The sequence below is a fragment of the Bubalus kerabau genome, chromosome 10 (assembly GCF_029407905.1).
Source record: "Bubalus kerabau isolate K-KA32 ecotype Philippines breed swamp buffalo chromosome 10, PCC_UOA_SB_1v2, whole genome shotgun sequence".
NCBI lineage: Eukaryota > Metazoa > Chordata > Mammalia > Artiodactyla > Bovidae > Bubalus > Bubalus kerabau.
In genome coordinates, this window is record NC_073633.1 from 84,166,303 (window position 1) to 84,192,223 (window position 25,921).

Genomic DNA, 25,921 nt, shown 5'->3' on the forward strand with positions numbered 1-25,921 from the left:
AAACCACGTCAGCTTAGGCTTTCAAACTGATTATTCTTTCTGCCATGTCACTTTCCCCAAAACTGCCACAGTTGCCTCTGGTTGCATTTAGGCAGTTCTCCAAAGCAAGGGCTCCTCTTGTTCTGCATGCAGTTCCTGTTATTATTCCAAATGTATGGTAGCCTTTGACATTTCTTAAAACTTCCGTCATCTTCACACAGATAAATGTTATTTCTGATTTCTTAAAACTTCCATGTCTTCTTCACACAGATCCATGTTATTTCTAACAAGGATTAGATGACACCCGCTCCACCACCAAATATTCTCAGCAGATCCTTAGGGATTACCCACATTTTCTGCAGATATTCCATATATGCCAGGATCCAAGTTGAGTGCTCTTGCCTTTCTCCTCTTTTTTCTGATTGAAATTTTATGTTCTGTTTGTCTTCTGCATTTGATCTTTTCATATGATCTGAAATGGAAAATTTTTTAAAATTATCTTATATTAGATGCTGAGTGAGGTTGAGGTGGTCCATATTATACCAAATGGTACTAAAAATTAAATGATAATATAGTGATATATATTAATCAAAGCATTGATATTTTATTTGACATTTTAAACACATTATATGAAAACCATCAAGTGACATGCTATATCACAGTAGCAAATACTCTTCCTTGTTCTTTGCAGATTTCCTAAATGGTTCTATTTTTAAAGGAATCGCTTAGAGCTCATTTCATTTGCCTTTTCCTTCTCCATAAAAATACATACTACTACTCCTCCCTCAAATCTCCTCAGAAGTCACAACATCACACCTCTCCTTTTCTTTGGTTTTTGACTATTGACCACATCCACCAGCCTTCTTTGTTCCTTCCCAGGATATCTTTTTCTACTCTAGAAAAAGATTTGTTATTCAACCTATATGGTGTTTATTTTTCAATGTCTTAGACTTCAGGGACTTCCCATCCTTTATATTCAACATAATTCGGTTGCTTTGTTATAGACTAAGTAGGCCAGCTGGTTAAAGTAGTGTTTCACTCCATTTTCATTTTTGCAGTCACAAAAGACCATATTTGACATGATTCCATTATTTGGAATATCCAGAATAAGCAAATCTATGGAGACCAAAAGTAGATTAGTGCTTGCCTAGGGCTGAGGGATGGGAGAAAATGGGAGTGGCTGCTAATGACTATGAGGTTTTAGGGGAAGGAGAACAGGGCATGGAGAGTGGAGGGTGAGGAAAATGTTCTAAAATGGATTGTGGTATTGATTGCACAACTTCTCTGTGACTACAAAAAACTGTTCAATTGTACATTTTAAGTGAGTGAACTGTATGAGTCCACCATTGAATTGGTTGCAGTTCACCATTAAATGGGTGAATTGTGAATAAACTGTATCTCAAGAAATCTGTTATTGGGTCAGGAAAAAAACCACAGTGGGCTTTTCTGTAGAAATTGAAGGTTGTTTTAGGATTTGTGTGGAAATTTTAAAGAATAACCAAAACACTTTAGAAAAAAGTTGGAAGCCTTTTTCTTTGTTAATTTTCTTTATTGTTTGTTTTCCATTTCATTGAGTTACCTTATTTTTATTCTTTCTTTATACTTACTTTGGCTTTAATTTGCACTTGCTCTAGTTTCTGAAGAAAACATGATTTTTAAACCTTCTTTTCTAATAAATTATATATTTTTAATTATCATTTTGTTAGAAATATTTCCTAATTTCCTGTCATTTTCTTTCTTTAATCCATGGGTTATTTAGAAGTATCCAATTTCCCCCATTGGAGATTTTAGAACGTTTTATTGTTGTATAATTCCACTGTGGTAAGAGAACATATTCTGTAAGATGTCAGTCTTTCAAATTTTGTTGAGCCTTATTTTATGACCCAGTATCTGTTCTGTCTTGGCGCATGTTGCTGCACACCAGTAAGAATGTATATTTTGCAGCTGTTGGGTAAAGGGTGATGTATCTGATTGCTTTTTATGTTTTATCTCCTTTGGTAATTAATAATGCTTATCACACAATAGAAGTGTTAAGTAAAAACTGATCCTAAATTTTAACTCTGTGAAATAGTGTTAGCTAAGAAAGTAATGGTGTTCTTCACTGAATACACAACTTAATCAGTTATCTTGTTACATTCTGAATCTGGTTTTGCTATAATGGGGTCTTAAGAGTGGTAAACTAATAGTGTGAATTATTATGGTCAGTTTTGCCTATAGATAATTTTTTCAGGCCAAAGATTTTATGAGCAAAATCATTTTGTTTCAATTTCGTCGTGAACTGTAAAATAATTAAAAGTACCAAATAAATTATATAAGTCATTTTTGGCAAAAGATAAAATACTTCAGTTTGATAAGGAAAAATTTAGGATTAGATACTCATGTGAATCTATGTAAGATGTGCAGCTTAATAACATTTCAAATCTAGTAACACAAAGTTTAGATTCTCTTTTGAGTTCTAGAATGTTCTTTCAGTAACCTTGAGCTTTGGGTAAACATAAGTTGTGACCAGAACATCACAGTGTGTTCAATTACAATGGTGTAGTAGCTTCCTGCTGGGAAACAAAGGATTCTGTGTGCCAGAGCCAGCTGCACAACATTCCAGAATGAAAATTAGAGCCACACAAGAAACCAATTCAGGACAAGCCAGAGCTATTGTATTTTTAGTATGTTTTCCTACTGTTATAAAAGTTTGACTGGTTGAATGATATAAATTGCTTGATTTTGTGGGTCCAATATATTTTTGATGTATGGCCTCTATAGCTGAGACATTGGGTATTTAATTAGTTCTCTTCATTGACGGGGCGCTTTGGGGGCAGTTTCACTTTCTTGGACACCTGTGTTTGATCATCAGAGGGGTTCGGGATAAGTTTTGCATATTACCTTGCCATCTGCTTGTCTGTGAAAACACTTGTTTCCTTTACATATTAAAGTAGCCTGCTTCTATTTGGCTTCCCAAACTCTCTTAGGATACTTGTTTTTGCATCTTAAAGACTTCCTTTGTGTATTGAAATTGTCTATCAACTTAAAGTATTAAACTATTTCCCAAAAAAACCTAGATTATTAAAATCTTGGATTTCCAGCATGTTTTCATAAAAAGATACCCATTCTATTGATCCTTTTCTCGTGGTTTTACTCTTTTAAACTCTACAACAGATATAAAAGGCAGGGGCTCTTTATAAGAGCCAGAATAGGTGATATTTAGGGTCCTGCCAGAAAAGTTCACTCTGTTACAGAAGACGTTTTAGGAAGAGGTTATGACGACCTTAAATGTTTGAAAATGAGCGTCTGTAAAGAATTCAGAGTTAACAGTCTGTGCTCTTGAAGCCTCTTGTGGATAAGACAGAAACACATAAAACCTACAAAGCGGTATAAATAGGTTATGAAAAGAAAATGAAAGTCACTCAGTTGTGTCCAACTCTTCACGACTGCATGGACTACATAGTCCATGGCATTCTCCAGAATACTGGAGTGGGCAGCTTTTCCCTTCTCCAGGGAATCTTCCCAACCCAGGGATCAAACCCAGTTTCCCACATTGCAGGCGGATTCTTTACCAGCTGAGCCACAAGGGAAGCCCATAATTAGGTTATATACGTTATACTGAGTCACAGATGACTTGCAGTGAGCGTGCTCAAGAGGCCAAAGCAAAGGGAATCTCTGTGGCCATGACAGGGTTTGGGAGGAGCTCTGAAGTTGAGTATTTTGAGAGACAGAAGGAAAGCAGTATGTTAAGGCTTTTTTTTCACCCATCTTGTTTTTCACCCATCTCTGACTCATTGTGAAGTTGGGGTGATTTACCTCATAGTTTTTCATCTTTTCTTTGCAGCCTGAAGAGTTGAGAGAAATCATTGAGAAGACTAGAGAGATGGAGCAGAACAATGGCCACTACTTTGACACAGCAATTGTGAACTCAGATCTTGATAAAGCCTATCAGGAACTGCTTAGGTTGATTAACAAACTTGATACTGAACCTCAGTGGGTGCCATCCACTTGGCTGAGGTGAAGGAAAACATTCATTCTGTAGCAGGACTGGACTTGACCTGGCAGACTGCCCATAGGAAGATAGCCCTGATACTTGAGCACGTCTCTGAGAAGGTGGCAGGCAGTGTAAACTGTAGGCATGTTCTTAGATCTTGAATTAGTGAAAAGAAAATCCCCTTAAGCAATTTGTTAACTGCTGTTAACAAATTACTAAATTTTCTTAAGTCAGAACAAATAGAAATATCTTTATTGTCTCTCTGTACCTGGCTTTAGAGGTTCTTGCCTCAGATGGGGATTTTAAATGGAAGTTTTCAACAGAGCCGTTCTGGTTTATACATGGTAAAAGCCTTTTAATTCTGTTTTCATCTAACCAAATCTTTTCTGCCTAGTCATATTTCCACAAAAACGTGTATATATACACAATGGTCCGTGTTTCACACTGCAGTAAATAGATGTTATTTAACAGTTAATTTAAATGATTTCATGAGAATATGGGAGGGAGGGGGAACTGTGCCGTGCACTGGGCAAGACGACAGGATTTGGTTAGAAGACTGGCTTAGTCATCAGAACGACTTTACTTTCTTAAAAAATGGAGCCACTTTGGTCTGGAGCTACTCTGTTAGCCTTGAATTCATTTATATGTCTTTTAATTCTGAAAAACATTCCATTAGAAGCACCAATTTTTTAGCTCAAACTTTGTGGATCAGACTTCACTGCAGACTCTGATCTAAAACATAGACAACATATGCTGATCTTTTTAAAGGTATAATGAGTCTTTGAATTTTTATCTTAAATTGTCACAACTGATTTGGTAACTTCCTTTTCCTGATCTGCATAGTACAATAGAATGTATAAGTTATATTTTTATGAATGGCAGATATTCATATAAACTGTGTTGATTATTAAAAGTTTCTTCCTCAAGATGCAGGTTTTTACATACATGAGAGGACATAGCACATTTGACGGTTTTTGCATTTTATATATGAACACAGTATAATTTGATGACTGTTATATATGTAGGTAATAAACTGGAATTCTGTGATCAATATAGCTGCTGTACTGTATACTAATATTTAATAGATTGACAAATGGTCATTAATTACACTTGTTCAACATTGGAATAAAATTATATGAGAGAAATGACATGACAATTGACTTTGAGATCAGAAGGAAAAGATGACCTGAAAGTCATTTGAACATTTTAGGAAAAGAACACTGCAGGGGAAAAGTTAAGCATATAGAAATAGGTTTTTATCCTAAAAAAAGTCTGCCTCTTATGACCAGAATGCAACAAGCTAAATCATAAAACATTTAAGCTAATGGGATTTTCATACTGTCTCTATAGCTTGAAGCTTTAAAAGTCAACTTCTGTAATTGGCATGGAAAGTTAATTTGTAGTCTCTTCCAGGTTTAGGGGATGGTGTGGTGTGTGACAAACAACCTCAAATGTGAATGTCTTGATTTTATTTTTATGATGACTACAGCTACAACAATTCTGTTTCCAAAGCTAAACACTGGAATAATATTGAATTGTCACTTATTAACATAAGCAACTGTTTTTAATGAGTAGTTTGTCTTGGTGTCATGTATGTATTTGAGTTTTTCTCTTTTGCATAATACTATTTGAACAAATGTAGACTGTTTATATGTAGCCTTTTTCTGTTCAACTTTGTGTGGCCTCAGAGTTGGCTGTAGAGTATGTCTTATGCAGAAATAATGTTCCTTAGAAGAAAGTAACATTCCTGGGTTGAGGGAAGGAATGCCATACATACTGTCTCTTCAGGTCTGAAACACTCCAGTTTATGGCAGGAAAATGCAAAGGTCACAGTGATTTTCAGCAATGAAAACAAAGGACTGTATTAAATCTTTTCACTTTCCCAATTTACTTTCTCCTTAGGAATGAAAGGTAGTCTGTGGAACTTTGTGAGCTGCTTAGCATATCTGACAACTGTTTTCAACCCTAAGGCCTAAAATGTTTGTAGTTTCAGTCAGGTTAGAATTGAGATTTTAGGTGGTGTCAGTAAGTGGCTACCATGCTAGTCTCCTAGTTAGCCTGCAGACCACGGGCCACGCAAGGGCCACGCGCTGTGGACTCGGGCATGGCTTTAACAAGCAGATTCAAGGACCCTGCCGAGGCATGTGCCATGCCATAGTGCACTCTTAGAAGTCTAAGGTGATGAGGTATTTTAGGGGTCAGTGAAATCTTATGTAATTCTCTCCTTCCTCATCAGCAGTGATAGAGGAAATGTTTATGTCCCACACTTTCTTCAGTCCCAGTGATATGGATGTGCTGGTACTCTTCCCAGCCCCTCCAAAGTGAAAACTGAGTTGTTGCTGACTTCTTTGAAAGAAAATAGAAAAAACCTTGCTCCTTACCTAACTGTGCTGTATACCACTCTGGCCAATTCTATTTCCTGGCCTTCTGTGCTTCTGATTGGAGACCCCAGTGTCGGGGAGGTCTTAACCACTTAATAGGAACCATACCAATAGCTAATGAAATGCACATTAGTTCAAACAAGAAAATAACCTTCCTTTACTAAATTTTCTTAAGTCAGAACAAATAGAAAGGAGAATAGTTTTTAGATTAATCCAGATTTGCTTTCTATGAAAACCTAATATCTGGATTTTTTTTTTCCTTTTCTCATGGCCTAAGGAATAATTTGAATGTAATTTTGTGAATGTGTGTGGAAAATATAAACCAGGGATTTAGCCTTAATAAAGGTAACTTTTTTGACACCTGTTGTTAATCTTCCTTTCTACTTTACCTTGCCTTTATCTGCACTCTGTTATTTTGAGATGTAATACTGCACAACATAATGTAAAAATAAAAAAGTAAAATTATGTTTCAAATTTTAAAAGCCACTGACTACTTTCTCTTGTATGCTTATATCCTCTGCCATTCAAGGTTTCAACACAACTAAAACAACCCACCTGTCTTCAGGTTTTGCTAGCAAGTCCATTGGAACCTCTGGGTAAAACACAAAATAGGTTTTATTTTTCACAGTGGAAGAGTGCCCCCTATTGGCACAAATGTAGGTTCTGTTTCCTTAATTGTTTATTTAAACTATATTAAAGATAGACAACTTAAAGCTGGAAGCTCTAAAAGTTTTCTGAGGAAGAAGATATGTAAGACAGGCAAATTCCACTACATGCAACCATGGACTTGAGAACACTGAGGGTAGGATGAGTTGTTGACAAATACTCATTTCTCAAATCTTTAGCCTTCCTCCTTTCCTATACCTATTCTGTATCTCCCAAAGGAGGCCAGTCATATACCAAAAAGTGTCACACATACACACCTTGCTACCCCAGCCCCACTTTCCATTCCTAGTCCTGATCGCCTGCCTCCCTTTCCCAACAGCTCAGATCACCCAACCCTACACAACAAACCATCTGTCCACTACTGTCAGTATGCTGAAGTGGGACTCCCTGGTGGTCCAGCAGTGAAGACTGCACGTTTCAGTGCAGGAAGTGTGTAGGTTCAATCCCTGGTTGGGAGCGAACATCCTACATGCCTGCTGGCCAAAAAACCAAAACATAAAATAGAAGCAATATTGCAACAAATTCAATAAAAGATTTAAGAAAGATGGTCCACATAGAAAAAATATTTTTTAAAAATATGCTAAACCATAAAATCATCTGTACTTTTGTAAGGGAGGTTAGCCAAGGCCAGTAAGTAACAAAGGTTGATGAAGCCACAGGAAAAACCGAGGGTACTTCTCTAGCTCAGTGCTTTAAAGTTAATATGTTTAACCTAAATGAAACCACTAAAATTGGCTCTCTGCATCAACTTTTCCACTAATTTCTGCCTCCCACAGAGCATACATACCACTTAAGATTCAAGGCTCTTAAAGTCAAGATACATTTGCTCTGCATTCCACCTGCAAAATGGAAATGATTGGTATTTATACTTCACTAGGGGCTTCGCACGGAGAAGGCAGTGGCAACCCACTCCAGTACTCTTGCCTGGAGAATCCCAGGGGCGGCAGAGCCTGGTGGGCTGGTGTCTATGGGGTCGCACAAGAGTCGGACACGACTGAAGCAACTTAGCAGCAGCAGGAGCTTTGCAAGTGATGCTAGTGGTAAAGAACCTGTCTACCAGTGCTGGAGACTTAAACTAGGGTTTGATCCCTAGGTGGGGAAAATCCCCTGGAAGAGGGTTGGCAGCCCACTCCAGTATTCTTGCCTGGAGAATCCCACAGACAGACCAGCCTGGTAAGTTACAGTCCGTAGGCTCACAGAGTCGGACACGACTGAAGCAATTTAACTTGCATGCACTAGGGTATTGGGAAGATTACATATTAGGCAGTTCATCATTAAACCTATTTTCAAGACTTACATACTTGATTGTTAGTTTCCCAATTTACAGTGAGTCTGAGATTTTATTTTGTAGGTAACAGCAGGATTTCCTAAATATCAGCTTCTCCAGGACAGGCCTTATGTGTTACCTTTACCCCAGATTTTAAATGTAGGAGAGGCAAAAAAGAATATAAAAATTCTGAACTTAGATTACCTGGATTTAAATGGGACTCACCACTTTCTAGCTTTCTAATCTAGGACCACTCAAGCTCCTTATGCCTCAAAATTTCCTGTGAAACATGGGATTAAAATAATATGTACCTCTTATGGTTGTTGTGATGATATAAACAAGGTTCTAACTGGCACAACTAAGTTGCTTTGTAGCAGGTGTTAAATGTTCACAAAATTACTTGGTTAATTTAAAAGCCAACAGGGGCTTCATGGTAAAGAGTCCACCTGCAATGCAGGAAACCTGGATTCAACCCCTGGGTTGGGAAGATGCCCTGGAGAAGGGAATGGCTACTTAACCCCAGTAGAATTCCTGGAGAATTCCATGGATAGAGGAGCCTGGTCCATGGGGTCGCAAAGTCGGACATGACTGAGTGACTAACATGCTTTTAAAAGCCTAGGCTGTGATACCAGTTGATTTAAACACAATACTATTAAGGCTAGTGTTGTAATTTCATTAACCAAAAATTGCTCCATGGCCAATCATGTCAAAAAACCCTTGGAACTGAGTGCAGGAAAGCCTGAATAATCATGGATGACTCACACCAAATCAAGCTACTAAAAACCTCCATCACCTGATACAGCCATATTACTCTCAAATGGGAATTAGTATTTTTTTTCTTAGATTAGCAATAGCAATATCAATAAGCTCTCCAAACTCTCTGGCAATCATGTATTTATCAGTACCCCAAAATTCAACAATCATTTCAGTAAGCTTGTAAGTAAAACACTGAAATCTGAAGGATGGAGGAAGGCAGACTCCCACTTCATACATGTCTGTGGAGGAAGCTCTTTTTGAATGCCAATCCCATGTGCCAATCTGAGCATAAGAACACAACTTACTCTTAACAGTAAATTCATTAAAAAAGGAACAACTCATTTTTAAATCATTTTACTGTTTATACCGTAGTCACATTTGAATTGGCAGAACTGTTCCCATGACAGACCAGAGACCTGTTATTCAAGGAAAAATAAGTGAAGGTTTTCCTAAAGCTTAAGGAGAGGCGTCCCATAGTAACTAACACAAGAAGGGCTGTAGCAGTCCCAGACAGTGGTACCAAGGTGTGTGAGCAGGCAGGAACAAAGGGCGCTCCGGAGTAGCAGGCCAGCACTACTGCTTCCTAAAGGGATTTTCGTATTATGCTCGGTAAGCAGATGACTTGTAACAGATGTATAATTGAAGTAGGGCGACACTTCTGCAGCATAAATTCTACAGGTTTTGGGACAGGTTCTACAAATTTCATTGGTGATTAATTGTTGCTTAATTATGATTCTGCAAAGGTAGATCCCATAAACAGACATTCAGGGAAATTTTACAACTGGTGAAATTCTTAAGCCAAAAAATAAATAGCCACACAACAAACCTACACACCATGAATTAAAATGGTGACATGTTAGGTCTTCTGAAAGAACCAGAGCAGGAAAGCTTATTCAAACAGAAGATCTTCATCCTTCTCTTCAGCCAGGAGATTAGCAGGCTCTATCACCTCTCCAGCTGCCCTCCGTTGCTCCAAGTCCTTATCAGACTTTTCCTTGAGAATCTTTTTCTTCTCCTGTATTTTCTTTAACCTGTAAGATAAAGGAGGGAATTTTCTGAACAATGTTTTGGTACTAAGTGGAATTGATTTCTTCTAGTTTTGTAACAAGGATAATAAACACCTTACAAAGTCAAACAAAATTCTGTCTTTATTAATTTCAATTTTGGTAATATATTATGGCCCTTTTTTTTTTTAAAAGACTTGATGTTGAACATTTGTGGCTCAAATGGTTAAGAATCTGCCTGTGCTGCAGTTGGCCTGGGTTCAATCCCTGGGTCGAGGAGATCCCCTGGAGAAGGGAACGGCAACCCACTCCAGTATTCTTACCTGGGGAATCCCATAGACAGAGAAGCCTGGTGGGCTATAGTCCATGGGGTCTCAAGGAGTTGGATATGATTGAGCGACTAACACTTTAACACACATTTTAAGCTAATAACTGACTGCAAAAGCTCCTATCTCAGGGTGAATAAACTTTGACATTCATGTGATGATATTGAGTATTCAGACATTAAAATTCTGAATCATTCAATTTGGATTACCACAACTCTGCATACCAACTGAAGAACTAAATTTTAATAATGATGATTATAAATCATAATCAAATGCTACTCAAGGTCCAAGACAGTCACGGCTTGCCTTCACTTATTTTGCACTTCTCTGAACCTGGCACACTGACCCCTGCATACCACCTATGTGGTATGTATTGTTCCATAAATCAAGGTAAACTGGAAGTGGTCAAATAGGAGATGGCAAGAGTGAACATCAACATTTTAGGAATCAGTAAACTAAAATGGACCAGAATGGGCAAATTTAATTCAGATGACCATTATATATACTACTGTGGGCAAGAATCCCTTAGAAGAAATGGGGTAGCCCTCACTGTCAACAGAAAAGCCTGAAATGCAGTACTTGGGTGCAATCTCAAAAATGACAGAATGATCTCTGTTCGTTTCCAAGGAAAACCATTCAGTATCACAGTAATCCAAGTCTATGCCCCAACCAGTAACACTGAAGAAGCTGAAGTTGAACGGTTCTATGAAGACCTTCTAGAACTAACACCAAAAAAGATGTCCTCTTCATCATAGGGGACTGAAATGTAAAAGTAGGAAGTCAAGAGATACCTGGAGTAACAGGCAAGTTTGCTCTTGGAGTACAAAATGAAGCAGGGCAGAGGCTAATAGAATTTTGTTGAGAGAATGCACTGGTCATAGCAAACACCCTCTTCCAACACAGGAGAAGACTCTACACATGGACATCACCAGATGGTCAATACTGAAATCAGACTGATTATATTCTTTGCAGCTGAAGCTGGAGAAGCTCTATACAATCAGCAAAAATAAGACCAGAAGCTGACTGTGACTTAGATCATGAACTCCTTATTGCAAAATTCAGACTTACATTGAACAAAGTAGGGAAAACCACTAGGCCATTCAGGTATGACCTAAATCAAATCCCTTACGATTATACAGTGGAAGTAACAAACAGATTCAAGGGATTAGATCTGATAGAGTGCCTGAAGAACTATGGATGGAGGTTCATGACACTGTACAGGAGGCAATGATTGAAACCATCCGCAGAAAAAGAAATCCAAAAAGCCAAAATGGTTTTCTGAAGAGGCCTTACGAACAGCTGAGAAAAGAAGAGACTGAAGGCAAAGGAGAGAAGGAAAGATATACCTATCTGAATGCAGAGTTCCAAAGAATAGCAAGGAGCGATAAGAAAGCCTTCCTAAGTGATCAATGCAAAGAAATAGATGAAACCAACAGAATGGGAAAGACTAGAGATCTCTACAAGAAAATCAGTGATGCCAAGGGAACATTTCATGCAAAGATGGGCACAATAAAGGACAGAAACCGTATGGACCTAACAGAAGCAGAAGATACTAAGAACAGGTGGCAAGAATACACAGAAGAACTATACAAAAAAGATATTAATGACCCAGATAACCATGATGGTGTAATCACTCACCTAGAGCCAGACATCCTGGAATGTGAGGTCAAGTGGGCCTTAGGAAGCATCATTACGAACAAAGCTAGTGGAGGTGATGGAGTTCCAGCTGAGCTATTTCAAATCCCAAAAGATGATGTTGTTAAAGTGCTGCACTCAATATACCAGGAAATCTGGACACTTCAGCAGTGGCTACAGGACTGGAAAAGGTCAGTTTTCATCCCAATCCCAAAGAAAGGCAATGCCAAAGAATGTTCAGACTACCGCACAATTTCACTCATATCACACGCTAGCAAAGTAATGCTCTAAATTCTCCAAGCTAGGCTTCAACAGTACATGAACCAAGAACTTCCAGATGTTCAAGCTGGATTTAGAAAAGGCAGAAGAATCAGAGATCAAATTGCCAACACATGTTGGATCACAGAAAAACCAAGAAAATTCCATCTCTTGCTTGAGACATCTGCTTCTGCTTCATTGACTACAGTAAAGCCTTTGTGAAAATCACAACAAACTGTGGAAAATTCTTAAAGAGATGGGAATACCAGACCACCTTACCTGCCTCCTGTGAAATCTATATGCAGGTCAAGAAGCAACAATTAGGACATGGAACAGACTGGTTCCAAATTGGGAAAGGAGTATGTCAAGGCTGTATATTGTCACCCTGCTTATTTAACTCATATGAAGAGTACATCATGCAAAATGCCAGGCTGGATGAAGCACAAGCTGGAATCAAGATTGCAGGGAGAAATATCAATAACCTCAGATATGCAGATGAAACCACCCTTATGGCAGAAAGCGAAGAGGAACTAAAGAGCCTCTTGATGGAAGTGAAAGAGGAGATTTAAGAAGCTGGCTTAAAAAAATCAACATTCAAAAAACAAAAATCATGGCATCCCCCCATCCCATCACTTCATGGCAAATAGATGGGGAAACAATGGAAATAATGAAAGACTTTTATTTTCTTGGGTTCCAAAATCACTGCAGATGGTGACTGCAGCCATGAAATTAAAAGACACTTGCTCCTTGGAAGAAAAACTGTGACAAACCTAGACAATAGTATTAAAAAGCAGAGACATTACCTTGCCAACAAAGATCCATCTAATCAAAGCTATGGTTTTTCCTAGAGTCATGTATGGATGTGAGAGCTGGACTACAAAGAAGGCTGAGCACTGAAGAACTGATGCTTTTGAACAGTGGTGTTGGAAAAGACTCTTCTTGACAGTCCCTTGGACTGCAAGGAAATCAAACCAGTCAATCCTAAAGGAAACTGGTCCTGAATATTCACTGGAAGGATTGATACTGAAGTTGAAACTCCAATACTTTGGCCACTGATTCGAAGAATTGACTCACTGAAAAAGACCCTGATGCTTGAAAATATTTGAAGGTAGGAGGAGAGGGGGATGACTGAGGATGAGATGGCTGGATGGCATTGGTGACTCAATGGACATGTATTTGAGCAAGCTCCGGGAGATGGTGAAGGACAGGGAAGCCTGGTGTGCTGCAGTCCACGGGGTTGCAAAGAGTTGGACATGACTAAGTGACTGAACAACAATAGCAGCTTTAAATGTTAGCCTACAGCCTGCCAGGCTTCTTGTCTATGGGATTTTCCCAGCAATACTGGAGTGGGTTGCCACACCCTCCTCCAGGGTCCCTTTCCAACTCAGGGATCGAACCCGAGTCTCCTGCATTGCAGGCAGATTCTTTACTGCTGAGCCACCAGGGAAGCCTCCCCTCGTGAGACACCCACATAATCACTTCCATTTGAAAGAATTATCAACACTATTTCTAGTTTCTCTGAAAGGCCTATGTTTTCAGAGACACCACATTTTAGTTATGTGCAAAACTTGGCACAGATTGGTCTCCACAGCCTTTGGCAATATCATCTCTTGCTTCTTACCAGAATAAAACACAAGTTGTGCTAATTCTAAAGAACATAAGCCAGCAAGTTTCTCAGCAAATCAAGTCTTTGGAATATGGAAAAACAAAAAATGACCAAAAACTTCCAAATCCAACAAACCTGTAGAACTCCTCTCGCTCTCTTTCATCCAGCTCTGTGATGATATAAGCAAGGGTACGTTCAATCCGGGGAATGATGACTAGGGTTTAAAAGTATATATGTAGTCAGAACTTCAAACCTCTTTTTAAATTGCCAGTGCTCATTTGTGTACAACAGTTACTTAACCATAAATGTACATTTAATGCAAAACACAAAAACAGAAAAGTAAAATGCAGTATAATCCCACCATCCTGGGTTAACTATTATAAATATTTTGGTATGTGTCCTGTACTGTCTTTCTATGCACAGGCAACACTGGGCCATGATATATACAACACTGCATATACTGAATTTATATGAATATATAACACTGAACCACAAATTTTATTTTAAATATAACAGCAATCTAAACACTGAACAGAGGGAGTACAGTAAGTTGAATTTTGTGTCAGTCATAGGTTCAACTTTACACAGAATTTCTTTATTCTGCTTCTAGAATGTGAGCTCCTTGCGAATTGGAACTTAACCCATTTTGTTTTGCTTGCAATTCCAGGCATGAGGCTGGCACAAGCAAGCAGTCAGGAAATATGTTTTGAGTTTTTAAAAAATGAGATAACTTCCTCTTTAACACTAACAGATCCCAAGCAAAATAATTTCCCTGTTGCTCAAAGTTTGCTACTTTCTTACCTTAAAATTAAACAGACGTTTCTTTAATGAAAACTGAGCCTTTTAAGGAAAAAGTACTTTGGCAACATTAAGGAGTCATAGTTTTAAAATAATGAAATAAGAGAGATGGAGGATAAAGGCATACAATAGGAAAACTTAATTTTGAGAAATCAAGAATAGGAGATAAGGCCTAAGAAAGATTTAAAGTTAAATACAGTAAGTCCTCTACATAAGAACTTTCACATTGTGAACTTCCAAAAATACAAACGTGCGCTCACATGTCTACGTACGTTGTCACATGCATGCGTGGGGTTGTATTTTTGTGTACTGTACCGTACAGTGCTGCAGAGTACAGGAGCACAGTGTATTTCAAGCCCAGGATTTCTGGAAGCCAGTGTAAAAGCAGTGATTGCTGTAGCTGGTACAGCACTCCCTAAACACCACTGGATCGTTTTTTCAAGAGCAGACGGAATTCAATCCAGCAAGGAACCTGTGCCATCAACATCAGGCTTGAGTGAAATCAGCTTGTCCTCCGCCTGCTACTGCTGATGATCCATCTCCCACCTACCCATTCTCCTCCAGTTAGTAACTCTTCCTGCCTGTTCACTCGATGCCAGCTGTTGCACTATACTACTGTATTTTTCAAGGTACTGTAAGATTTAAAATGTCTTATTTTTCTGTTTGATGAACACTTATCTGTACTGACGCTCTGCCCTTCTCACTGTGGACAGGGGCAACATCTTACTCAGCAGGCAGCCAGTGCCTGAGTCCTAGAAGGTCTGAGACAAGGATGGAGGCGGGGACAAAAGGGCAGCTTAAACTCACCATGTTCAATAGCGTTTACACGCCTGTTGGTTATCTTAATAGCTTCATCCAAAGTCACAAAGGAAGTCTAAAATAAGAGGATAAATTAATAACGTAGGCTCAAAATTTTCTTCCTAATCATACCCTGGCCTTCACTCAGCACTTGTAGAAAACATTTGGAAACCAAGAATACTACTTCTCAACATACTTAGAAAACAGAAAAGTCTTATGAGGTTTCCACAGAGCTAACATGACTTCCATTCTATTAGAATTCATTTACTTCAGACTCACCTGAAGTTATAAAAATGGCAAGAGGAAAAGAATCATACACTAATGACCTAGACACTTATTAACTGACCACAAATGGGAAACAAAGGCTTTCATGCATAAATCCTGTAACATATGCATTTAAATCCAGTGCTGATTGTTGCTGCTCTCACCTAGTCAAGAGTGAAGCTATACCACTGCACAAACATTGTGTTAGTGATAAAAAGTAGGGACAATGGTGCAGAAGCCCCCATTTCAGAAATCAAGGCATTTCTGGCTTGTTTCACACAGGCATGGCAACAGTTTAAAGTACTAAGTGCAATATGCCTCGATTCAGGATCTGAATCTCCCCGACGTGACTGTTAGATATCAAACTGCAGGACTTACCTGCAGTGAAGCCAGTTCCACCAGTAGTTCCACTGCTTTGGCATAATTCCTCTTCAGTTTAGCCAACTGTTCCCCACCTCTGGCTAAACCAGTCAGTTCATAACCTAAAAGAACCAGTCAGACAACATTTGCATTTAGAGCGTACTCTTCCCCATAAACTTCCCAAAAGATGGTAAGTCAGAATTAATACCAAAGACAGAAAAACAAATTTAGCGACCCTGTTCAATGCACACACCAAGTGCCCATTTCACTCCCCCAAACCCTCGTGCCTGCTGCTATTTGCACAGGGGCACTATTATAACTATAGGGGAAGCTGCTGACTAACCTTCACATGTCCAGCTTGTAGACTATGCTGCCTGATGCCCCAGCACAGTGACAGTCTATTCATAAGTGATGCTCTAGAATGCTTCTTCATTCAAGCTGTACTAAATATTCTATGTGAACCAATTAAATAGGAGGGCTAAAGAAAGAATCTTTTTATTTCTATGAGAAAGAGCTGATTACTTTGGAAAGGCTCAACAAAGATGTGTTACCACCTAAAACATGCTGTCAAAGTAGGAAAAGTGGAAAGTTATAAAAAACTGAGGATGAGCTGGCTATAAAAGTTTAGGAAGATTCAGCATTCAGGTTGTATCACAGTGTCTAAGAATTCAAAGAGACCCAAACTGCAAATTACAAACAATGCATTATGGGTGTGGTATGCAGAAAGACAACATGGAAGTCTAATAGTGGATTCATACTCAAAGAAAGGTCAAGGCTTTGTATTTCTAAAATTTGGAAATGACTAAATTTCTAGGTGGAAATAAAGTATTTTAAGCAATGTACGTTTTATGACTCCACACAATACCACTTTTTTGATTAACTGATAAACTATTGTCCCAACTGTATCTGATAAGAAGGCTTACCAACACTGGAACTACTGAACTCTAATAAGATCTATCTATCATCATTGTTCAGAATAAGGTTCATTTAAAGAGAAACTAGAAGAATCCAGAGACGCACATAAGAAGTTTCACACTTACTGTCAGTTCCTTCATGATAATGTTCAAATACTGGCAACGTAACACCTGTTAAACAGAAACATATATGGATTCACGAAAACATGTCCTTGAAGTATGGCTTCTTAACCATGGTTTCCTGTTCCTTTTTCAGGAAATATTCAAAAGTCAAGAGACTGCCTGGAATCATAACTTGTTTCAAGGAATCAATTTAGGAACCTACCTTCTTAAGTGTTCATTCCTAGTCCAAAGTCAAGTTATCCTTAGTAAGGGATCTGGTTGTTACAATGTTTGTTTTTTTTTTCCCTTCAGTTTTGAAGTATACTTAAAATGTAAAAACCTGCACATATTTAATGTGTACATTCTGATGAGTACAACATATGCATACACCCATGAATACCATCATCACAATCAAGGTGATAAACATATCCATCACTTCCAAAAGATGTGTCCCTTTTCCTATGTGTGTGTTAAGAATACTCAAAATGAGATCTACTTTAAGTTTCTAAGTGTAGAACACCAAATTATTAACTGTAACTACAGACTGTACAGCAGGTCTGTAGAGTATATTTATGTTTAATAACTTATTTTATATCCACTGAATGACCAGCTCCCCATTTCCCCTACCCCCATCCCCAGGCAACCACCAGTTAACAACAGTTTCAACATGTAAAGCCAATCAACTTTGTCTAAGAAGAAAAGATTAACTGGGCCATTAAGATCTTGCTGTATAAATGAAAGTGAAGTTGCTCAGTCATGCCCGACTCTTTGCGACCCCATGGATAGTAGCCTGCACCAAGCTCCTCTGTCCATGGGATTTTCAAGGCAAGAGTACTGGAGTGGGTTACCATTTCCTTCTCCAGGGAATCTTCCCAACCCAGGGATCGAACCCAGGTCTCTCACATTGCAGACAGACGCTTTACCATCTGAGACACCAGGGAAGTCCTGCTATATAAATATGCTATGCTAAGTCACTTAAGTCGTGTCCGACTCTGTGCGACCCCATAGACGGCAGCCCAACAGGCTCCCCTGTCCCTGGGATTCTCCAGGCAAGAACATTGGAGTGGGTTGCCATTTCCTTCTCCAATTGCTATATAAATGGGTTGATTTAAAAATGTTATCTTTCTCTGCCAAGAGTTTTAAAGGGTTGAAAAGTTACCTGCTACATTATCTTTCTTTGCTCTAATCTTCACTTGGGCCTTATTTACATTTTGGATAACTGTGGTGCTGCAGAAAAAGAAAAGGCCTTGATTTAGTTGCGTCTTTAGAGTGAGAAGTAAACCAGCAGGGACCTATAAAGTATTTCAACATAAGCAAGATTTCACAATTACGTTTTGATGATTGTCTTTTCAGAAAAGGAAAACAATCACTACTACCAAAGGACAGCCTCAGAGAGCGAAGTATGAACAACATTCAAACATTAACCATAAGAATACAAAGAATGGTTTTAATGTACATAGACTGCTTAAGTTTTCAATCAGAGATGTGGTGCATGGATGTGACTTTAGGGATTTTCATTCCATTGATGTAATTAGGAGAAGACCTTCTTTCCTTTTGGGTTTGCTATCAAACCTTCCAGGTTTGGCTGAGCAGTAGTTCAGTTCCTTTACCCTGGAACCTATCTAACTTCCATCTGGCTGCACCTGACTCCCCATTTGTTACCATCACAAAATAAAAGTGTCTTCCCCATAACCACCCTAAAACATTTTCACATACCACTTACACACTATTTATTCCCACCCTCTCATGAAAAAGGCAATGCAAATCGTTATCCTACTAATACTGGTGAACATTAAAGTCTACTACTTCAAAAGGACTCATGCCCTTCAAGCTGTAAGACTGTCCATAGGTAATGTTCCTAGATAACACAAACTAAGAATGGAGGCATTGTGTTATTGGTAAAGAAGACTAAAATAAAAAACCCTGAAAATATCTTCCACTTCTGCCCCGAACAGTAATTTGACATCAGGAAAGGACTGAACTTAAACTAAGAATTACATTGTTATTGTGTTATTGGTTATTTAACTTAAATAAAGTAAATAAAGTTACTTAACTTAAATAAAACTTAAACTAAGAATTACATTGTTATTGTGTTATTGGTAAAAAAGACTAAAATAAAAAACCCTGAAAATATCTTCCACTTCTGCCCCGAACAGTAATTTGACTTCAGGAAAGGACTGAACTTAAACTAAGAATTACAGTGCTCACCTGGTCTACCTCACAGGCTTATGGGGAGAATCGAATGACGTTATCTAAACATATGTAAAGCAGTAACTAAGCCATTTTGTACACTTTGTAAGGCATACATTGACAAATGCCATAAAGTCCATGCTCTTTAAACAATCAATTCCATTCTTAAAAATTTTCCTAAGGAAATGATTCAGTAGAAATAAGTATATAAAGATGTTCATGGCACCTTTCTAATATTCTGAAAATCACCCCAAAGGCCCATCATTATAGGAAAACATTAACAAATTATCATACATCTAGAGAAAGATTATGCAGCTGTGTGAAAATGAGGAAACGTTTATGATACAATATTCTGTGTGTGTGCACACAAGCATTTAGTTGCTCTGTCATGTCTGACTCTTCGAGACCCCATGGACTGTGGCCCTCCATGCTCCTCTGTCCATGGGATTTTTTTAGGCAAGAACACTGGAATGGGTTGCCATTTCCTCCTCCCAAGGGATCTTCTCGACCGAGGGATCAAACCCATGTCTCCTGTGTCTCCTGCCTTGCAGGTAGATTTTTTACCTGCTGAGCCACTGGGGAAGCCCTTATTTAGTTTAAAAAAATAAAAAGACTATAAAAAATAGACGAGAAGGGGGTGACATAGGATGAGATGGTTGGATGGCATCACTGACTCAATGGACATGAATCTGAGAAAACTCAGGGAGACAGTGCTTGGTGTACTGCAGTTCATAGGGTCACAGAGTCGGACATGGCTTAAGAGACTGAATAACAACAAAAACAACAATAAAATATTAAGTATCCTGTGCCTAAAGAACTATGTAACAGGTAATGTACATTAAGGTGGTGGAAATATTCTTATATCTCATTTGTCTTTAATGCTTTTATATGTATATAAATTAAAAGTGGCTTTAAATGAAATTTTGAACATGAAGGCACTTTGTTTTTCAAAATATCCCACTTTACCTGAAGTCCCCTGCTGTGAACTTGGCCTCAGCAAGTGAAAAAGCAGCTTCTCTCATCACTTCACCCATCAACATTTTAGTCTGGAAAAGCATAAATCAACAGCCGATTGAACCCAAGTTCTTATACAGGGAAAGGTGGGGTCATAATCATGTCCCTTTAAGCACCACCAGTGTTCCATACCAGGTGTACATGTAAATATTGATCTGGTAACAATAAAATAAACACATCTAATTTTGCTTGAAAGGTTTGATTATGGATACTAACAACATGGCAAAATCGTAAGTTTTATAATATATTACAATAAAGACACTAAAAAATTGAAAACTAGATCTTTACTGAAAGGCCTACCTTATTCCTGAATGGGTCCATGGCAATTTGTTCAAATTACTCTTTTAGATTCACTATACTGCTGTCAAAATCCTAATGTCACAGTGATTCTAAAATAAATCTGGAAGATGTAACGTTTGAGGATACCCAATAATTTTTTTGAAAGAGAAGACAAACGGGACAAGGGGTTAGAAAGTCACCAGACAGGCCAGAGGGAGCAATTATAAGAACACAAGGGAAAGAGCACTTGAGGCAGAGGGAAGAGCTAATGCAAAGGTCCCAGTACTGGATGTTAGAAAAAAGCTCCAAATGAGACCAGAGGGGAAGGCAAGGGCCAGAACAGATCAAGAGGGGCTTGGGGGCAAGAATAAAGAGTCTGAATTTGATTTCATGACCTTTCTGATACTTGTTACATTTATAACAGCATTTTTAGTTTTGAAAGAAAAATATTAACAGCCATGCTGGATTTTCCATAGATACTTCTAAAACACAGTTCTAAGCAAACTTCATTCTACCTCTATTATCTTCTTAAGGATCTGTCGAAATCGAAGAGTTAAGGCATCAGATTTTTTCTTCAGGAGGTTTCGACCTGTCTGTGCTCCTTTTAACCGAGCCTTCATGATGGTCTGTGCCCTATGTAAACAAAGTTAAGGAAATTTAAGATAAAAATACTTCCCTAATATGCTGTTAAAACCCTGCTTTATCTGTTGATGTCACGGGAGCAAGAATATACAGCATTTGTGGCTGAAAGGCTTAACTGGTTTCTCAGTATTGTAGATATCCACCCTCAGTGTTCCAAAAGTGAGAAGTATTTTTTATATAAAATGTAACAATCCTTTAATAAGTAATAAATTAGTATTTATTAAATAAATAGTATTTATTTATTAAATAAATTAGTATTTATCAAATAAACATATAAAGAGCCCTATTTTATGATGTCAGCATTGTTTACTTACTTGATTTGTGAGTTATAACAATATATGTGTTTCCATTAAGGATTTAAAAATTCTGTCCATTAACAGATAGCAAACTTTGAAATGCACTTATCTTCAGGACCAACAACTGCACTTTAAGGAACTTATGCCACTAACTCCCACATATACACGAAAACATGTACAAGGTTAAGGATGAGTACTCCAGCCTTATTTGTAATAGCAAAAGGGTGGAAACAAATGTCCCACAAATCATGGTTCATCATACAACAGAATGATATGCAGCCAGTAAAACAACAACAACAAAAAAAACAGTAAGGCAGATCCGCATGTATTCCCAATATTACACTGTCTTAGTTACACAAAGTAAGGGATACATGTGCTTATATAGATACAGAGAACAGTTCTAGAAATTTTCACAGAAACTGGTAACAGTTTCCTTTCAAAAATAAGGCATTTACTTTTTAAATGGAAAAAAACAGATTTATTCTTTACTACTACACTGTTTTACCTTCTGAATTTTATACCATAATCATTTCTCACTTTTTTCATTAAAAGTGTGGCATGGAAGTGTTTTGATATCACCAATGAAGACTCTACTGCTGCTGCTGCTAAGTCGCTTCAGTCGTGTCCGACTCTGTGCGACCCAATAGACAGCGGCCCACCAGGCTCCCCAGTCCCTGGGATTCTCCAGGCAAGAACACTGGAGTGGGTTGCCATTTCCTTCTCCAATGCATGAAAGTGAAAAGTGAAAGTGAAGTCGCTCAGTCGTGTCCGACTCTTTGCGACCCCATGGTCTGCAGCCTACCAGGCTCCTCCATCCATGGGATTTTCCAGGCAAGAGTACTGGAGTGGGGTGCCATTACCAATCACTTAATTAATTTGTAAATGACTCTACGTAACAAATGACACATAAGTAAACACTCCTGAGAAGTGACAAGCCACTGAAGTCTCCCTACCTCATTCCAATCTTTTCCCATTAGAAACCCCCAAACTGAAGGCAAGAAAGCAACAGCAAAAACCGACATTTCTGTTCTTGCTACCATATGCCAGATAAAATTCAATAATGAGGAAGAAAAAGTGGGTAGTCAGATTCAATAATAGTTTGCATGACATACTTAGAAAAATTTAAGGGGATATAGTTTCATATGACTGGTGTTATAATCAACTGCAAAATAGTTTTTACTAAACTTTTGGGTAAATTCTTAGATTATGAATCTTCTACCATAGGCCAAAGGTTACTAAGACTATTCTGTAGCTGGAAAGGGCTTTAGACATTATCTTGCAGGACAGGAAAATGAAGTTCAGAAAAGTAAAACAACTTTCCCACAGTTGCTCAGTGAAGAAGCAGAGAACCTCAGGCAGAGCAGGAACCTGATCAAGATTTCTGACTCTAGAGATTTAACCAAGGCTCAAACTAAGGCTCAAACCTAAGTCCTCTGTACTCCAACCTATGCCACACTGCTTTAGCTACAGATTATAAACCACCTCAGGCAAACAGTTCTGTCTTTGAAAAACTAGCTATTAGTGGCTGAAATTGCACTGACTAGCCTCATTGGAGGTCTACCCAAGTGAAGCTGGTTCAGTTTCCAGCCTGAGTAGGAGCTATGCACCCCACTGTGTATATTTAACATACCACATTGTTGACACTAACCACCAGAATTTGGGTTCAAAGAGTTGAACCAAATTTAAGTCAAATCCTAGTATTTCAGATTGCAGCAAGTATACAGTAAAAAGGTGAACTGCTTGTGAATTCATGTTAACTTTAATCTATATTTAATTTCTTTTCTCGGAGAAGGCAATGGCACCCCACTCCAGTACTCTTGCCTGGAAAATCCCATGGATGGAGGAGCCTAGTAGGCTGCAGTCCATGGGGTCGCTAAGAGTCGGACACGACTGAGCGACTTCGCATTCACTTTTCACTTTCATGCACTGGAGAAGGAAATGGCAACCCACTCCAGTGTTCTTGCCTGGAGAATCCCAGGGACGGGGGAGCCTGGTGGCTGCCGTCTATGGGGTCACACAGAGCCGGACACGACTGAAGTGACTTAGCATAGCATAGCATAATTTCTTTTCTGGTGAAATAGACAAATTTTAATTCTTGAAACTCAAAGAGTGATTTGCCCGAGGGCCTACAGTTAGTATGTAGTAGAACCTTGATGTGACTGATTTCTGCAGACGCTGAATCCTTCATGCCTCTTTTGCTTCTACTCTGAACTTGTTTTTGCTTTCTGGTGTCTAAGTAGGTGACAGCGCCATCTTACAGCATATTACAATAAGGTGAAAGTGTCTGAAACAAATCACTAGTGCATTTTCTAGCCTAGTTCTTAAAAAACTTCTTTTATAAGTTACAAAGCTGCTCGGCCCTACAAAAAATGCTTGACCTTCAACTAGGACGATGACTTTGCTTCCAGCTGAATCAAAGACATCTGACTGCATGACAAAGTACCTGCTGATAGGCCTTGGGAAAATATTTAGAGGAGCAGTTACTTCCTGCACCTGACTTTCCTCTAAATCAGCAAGCTGAACACTCTCAAACAAGAAATTGTCACCTCCCCAAACCTATCATTCATGTCTAAGCCCAAATAAGCGTATTCTCACCTCCTAGTCATCAACATCAACAACAAAATGTTAACATTCTGACTACCACCAAAGATAAACACAGCCAGACATTAATTAAAGTGGTGAAAAGAGACATTATTCAGTAACTGCTGACAGCAGGGGAAAGAGCTGAGCTCCTTTCCAATGGTGCACAGGTGATTAGGCATTTTAAAAGGAGTAAGTGGACACAATTTGGAGAAGAGAAAAATTTCAAAAGGTTGAGCAATGGAAATGCCATCAGGCCAACTGTGTCTGCTAGCAAGCAATTAAGGAAGGGGGGTCAGAGGCAGAGCCTAAGGTGTTGCGTATTTGGGTAGATACTTTACCGGGTGCTGGAGTCATCTTAGGAACACAATCTTAGGCTACCAGAAACCAAGCTAGAGTCTGGTGGTCTCTCAGTGCAGGGGTTTGGATGGAGTCAGGGTCGTAAGTGCTGAGGGTTCTACAGTCCTCACAACCCCAGGGTATTCCTGATCTTAATCGAAAGCACTGCCTTTCTCCACAACTGACTTGCTTCCCACCTAGGGCAAACAGCTATTAGAAAGTCAATAGATAAGGTAAAAACCAAACAAAAGCCCCTTCATTTCATTAAAACCCACGAAGAGACAGAAATCTAGGTTTGGGGTTTAAATAAACTTTTATTTTAACCGTCCTCAGATTCTCTGAGAAAAGTCAGGAAGAAGAAAAACAACACCGCATACCCAAAGAGATAGGGCCAAAATCAAAAGACCCAACTGTCCAAAGCCAAAAGTGATTTCTGCTCCTCAGCGAAAAAAGAGTTAAGAGGAAAATGAGAGAGCAAATAAGAGCAATCTTTATCTTCCACACGTTGTTAGGCACATTTGATAAAACGTCAAAATTTTCTCCTGCCGAAGAAGTGAGACCAAAAGAGAAAGGAGACCACACCCGAACAGATTCCACGGGCATGGGTTCATTCAAGCAACATTTTCTGTGGACGATTAACAATCAAGACATCTCTCATGCTGGAGAGAGTTCCCAGTTCAGTGGTAAATGTACATAATCTTCTATCCACTTTACAATGAGATGGACGATGTTAACATAATGAATACGGAATGAGATGCAATGGTGATGGAACAAAATGAGCGCCTCAGAAATTCAGGGATAGCTTCCCACCACATTGTGACATTTCAGGGGATCTTGTCAAGATGAACCTGACGCCCACGTTAGGGCGATTCAACCCCCCGATTTGGCCTGCTTCACATCGCAGTCAACTTCCCTTCTCAAAGCATTTATCAAACTTCATCGCCTGGTCTATATCTTCACTGAACTGTGAGCTCTATTCTGGAAGCAGTAGCGACAATTCAGTTATATAAATCCACTGCCCGGATCAATAGGGAATGTGGAATGAATGGCTCGATTAATGACTGAAGTCAGCAGACCTCCACAAAAGTCAGCAGCTCGGGCTGGACTCTGTCCAGTCTGGTTCAATTCAGAGCAAAGGGGCTCGTCAGGGAGCCTTGCCCTGGACTCAGGCAGAGGCCTGAGAGCTCAGGATCGGCCCAAGATACAAGGAGCCCCGCCGCTCCAGGGTAATGAAGGGACAGCAGCTCAGGCAGGTGTTCCTGAACACCTGCTCGTTCCATTCTTTTACTTACATTCGCGAGGGAAAGATTTCAATTCGGTCTTTGCCCGACATTCTGACGATGACTGTTCGGCTCGGGTCCCTGGCCGGGCAACCGTGGCTGCAACAACCCAGCCTCTGAGTCTTTCTCTACCGAAGTCAGCTGGTGTGTCACGTGACCCTCTCCCGTTGCTAAGAGGAAGCTAGGCTATACAGCCTTCACTTCCCCTTCCTGT

The 25,921-nt window shown here is 39.0% G+C and overlaps 2 protein-coding genes across 9 annotated transcripts in view; one reads left to right on the top strand and one right to left on the bottom strand.

The window, feature by feature from the left end:
• PALS1 (protein associated with LIN7 1, MAGUK p55 family member) overlaps positions 1 to 6,795 on the top strand; it is a 79,398-nt gene extending 72,603 nt beyond the window's left edge. For 6 of the 7 annotated variants that reach the window (XM_055538388.1, XM_055538390.1, XM_055538386.1 and 3 more), the window contains one exon: positions 3,803 to 6,795. In XM_055538388.1, coding sequence (XP_055394363.1) covers positions 3,803 to 3,979 — 177 coding nt within the window. In that variant the 3' untranslated portion in view covers positions 3,980 to 6,795. Of the gene's footprint in view, positions 1 to 249; positions 2,938 to 3,802 lie in introns of those variants that run through there. The other variant, XM_055538392.1, reaches the window with a different exon arrangement.
• Positions 331 to 25,897, bottom strand: ATP6V1D (ATPase H+ transporting V1 subunit D). Of its 2 annotated transcripts, XR_008699622.1 has the most exons (10): positions 25,720 to 25,897; positions 21,086 to 21,203; positions 20,244 to 20,323; positions 18,247 to 18,314; positions 17,112 to 17,156; positions 16,090 to 16,193; positions 15,457 to 15,523; positions 13,987 to 14,065; positions 9,857 to 10,053; positions 331 to 451 (listed from the first exon to the last, which is right to left on the bottom strand). XR_008699622.1 is itself a non-coding variant. In XM_055538398.1 (9 exons), the coding sequence occupies exons 1-9, from the start codon at positions 25,758 to 25,760 to the stop codon at positions 9,912 to 9,914; spliced, it is 744 nt and encodes a 247-aa protein (XP_055394373.1). In that variant the 5' UTR covers positions 25,761 to 25,897; the 3' UTR covers positions 9,364 to 9,911. The 2 variants fall into 2 exon arrangements, 1 of the variants encoding a protein (XP_055394373.1); XM_055538398.1 differs by lacking the exon at positions 331 to 451 and having other exon boundaries at positions 9,364 to 10,053.
• Between the last annotated feature and the right edge of the window lie 24 nt (positions 25,898 to 25,921).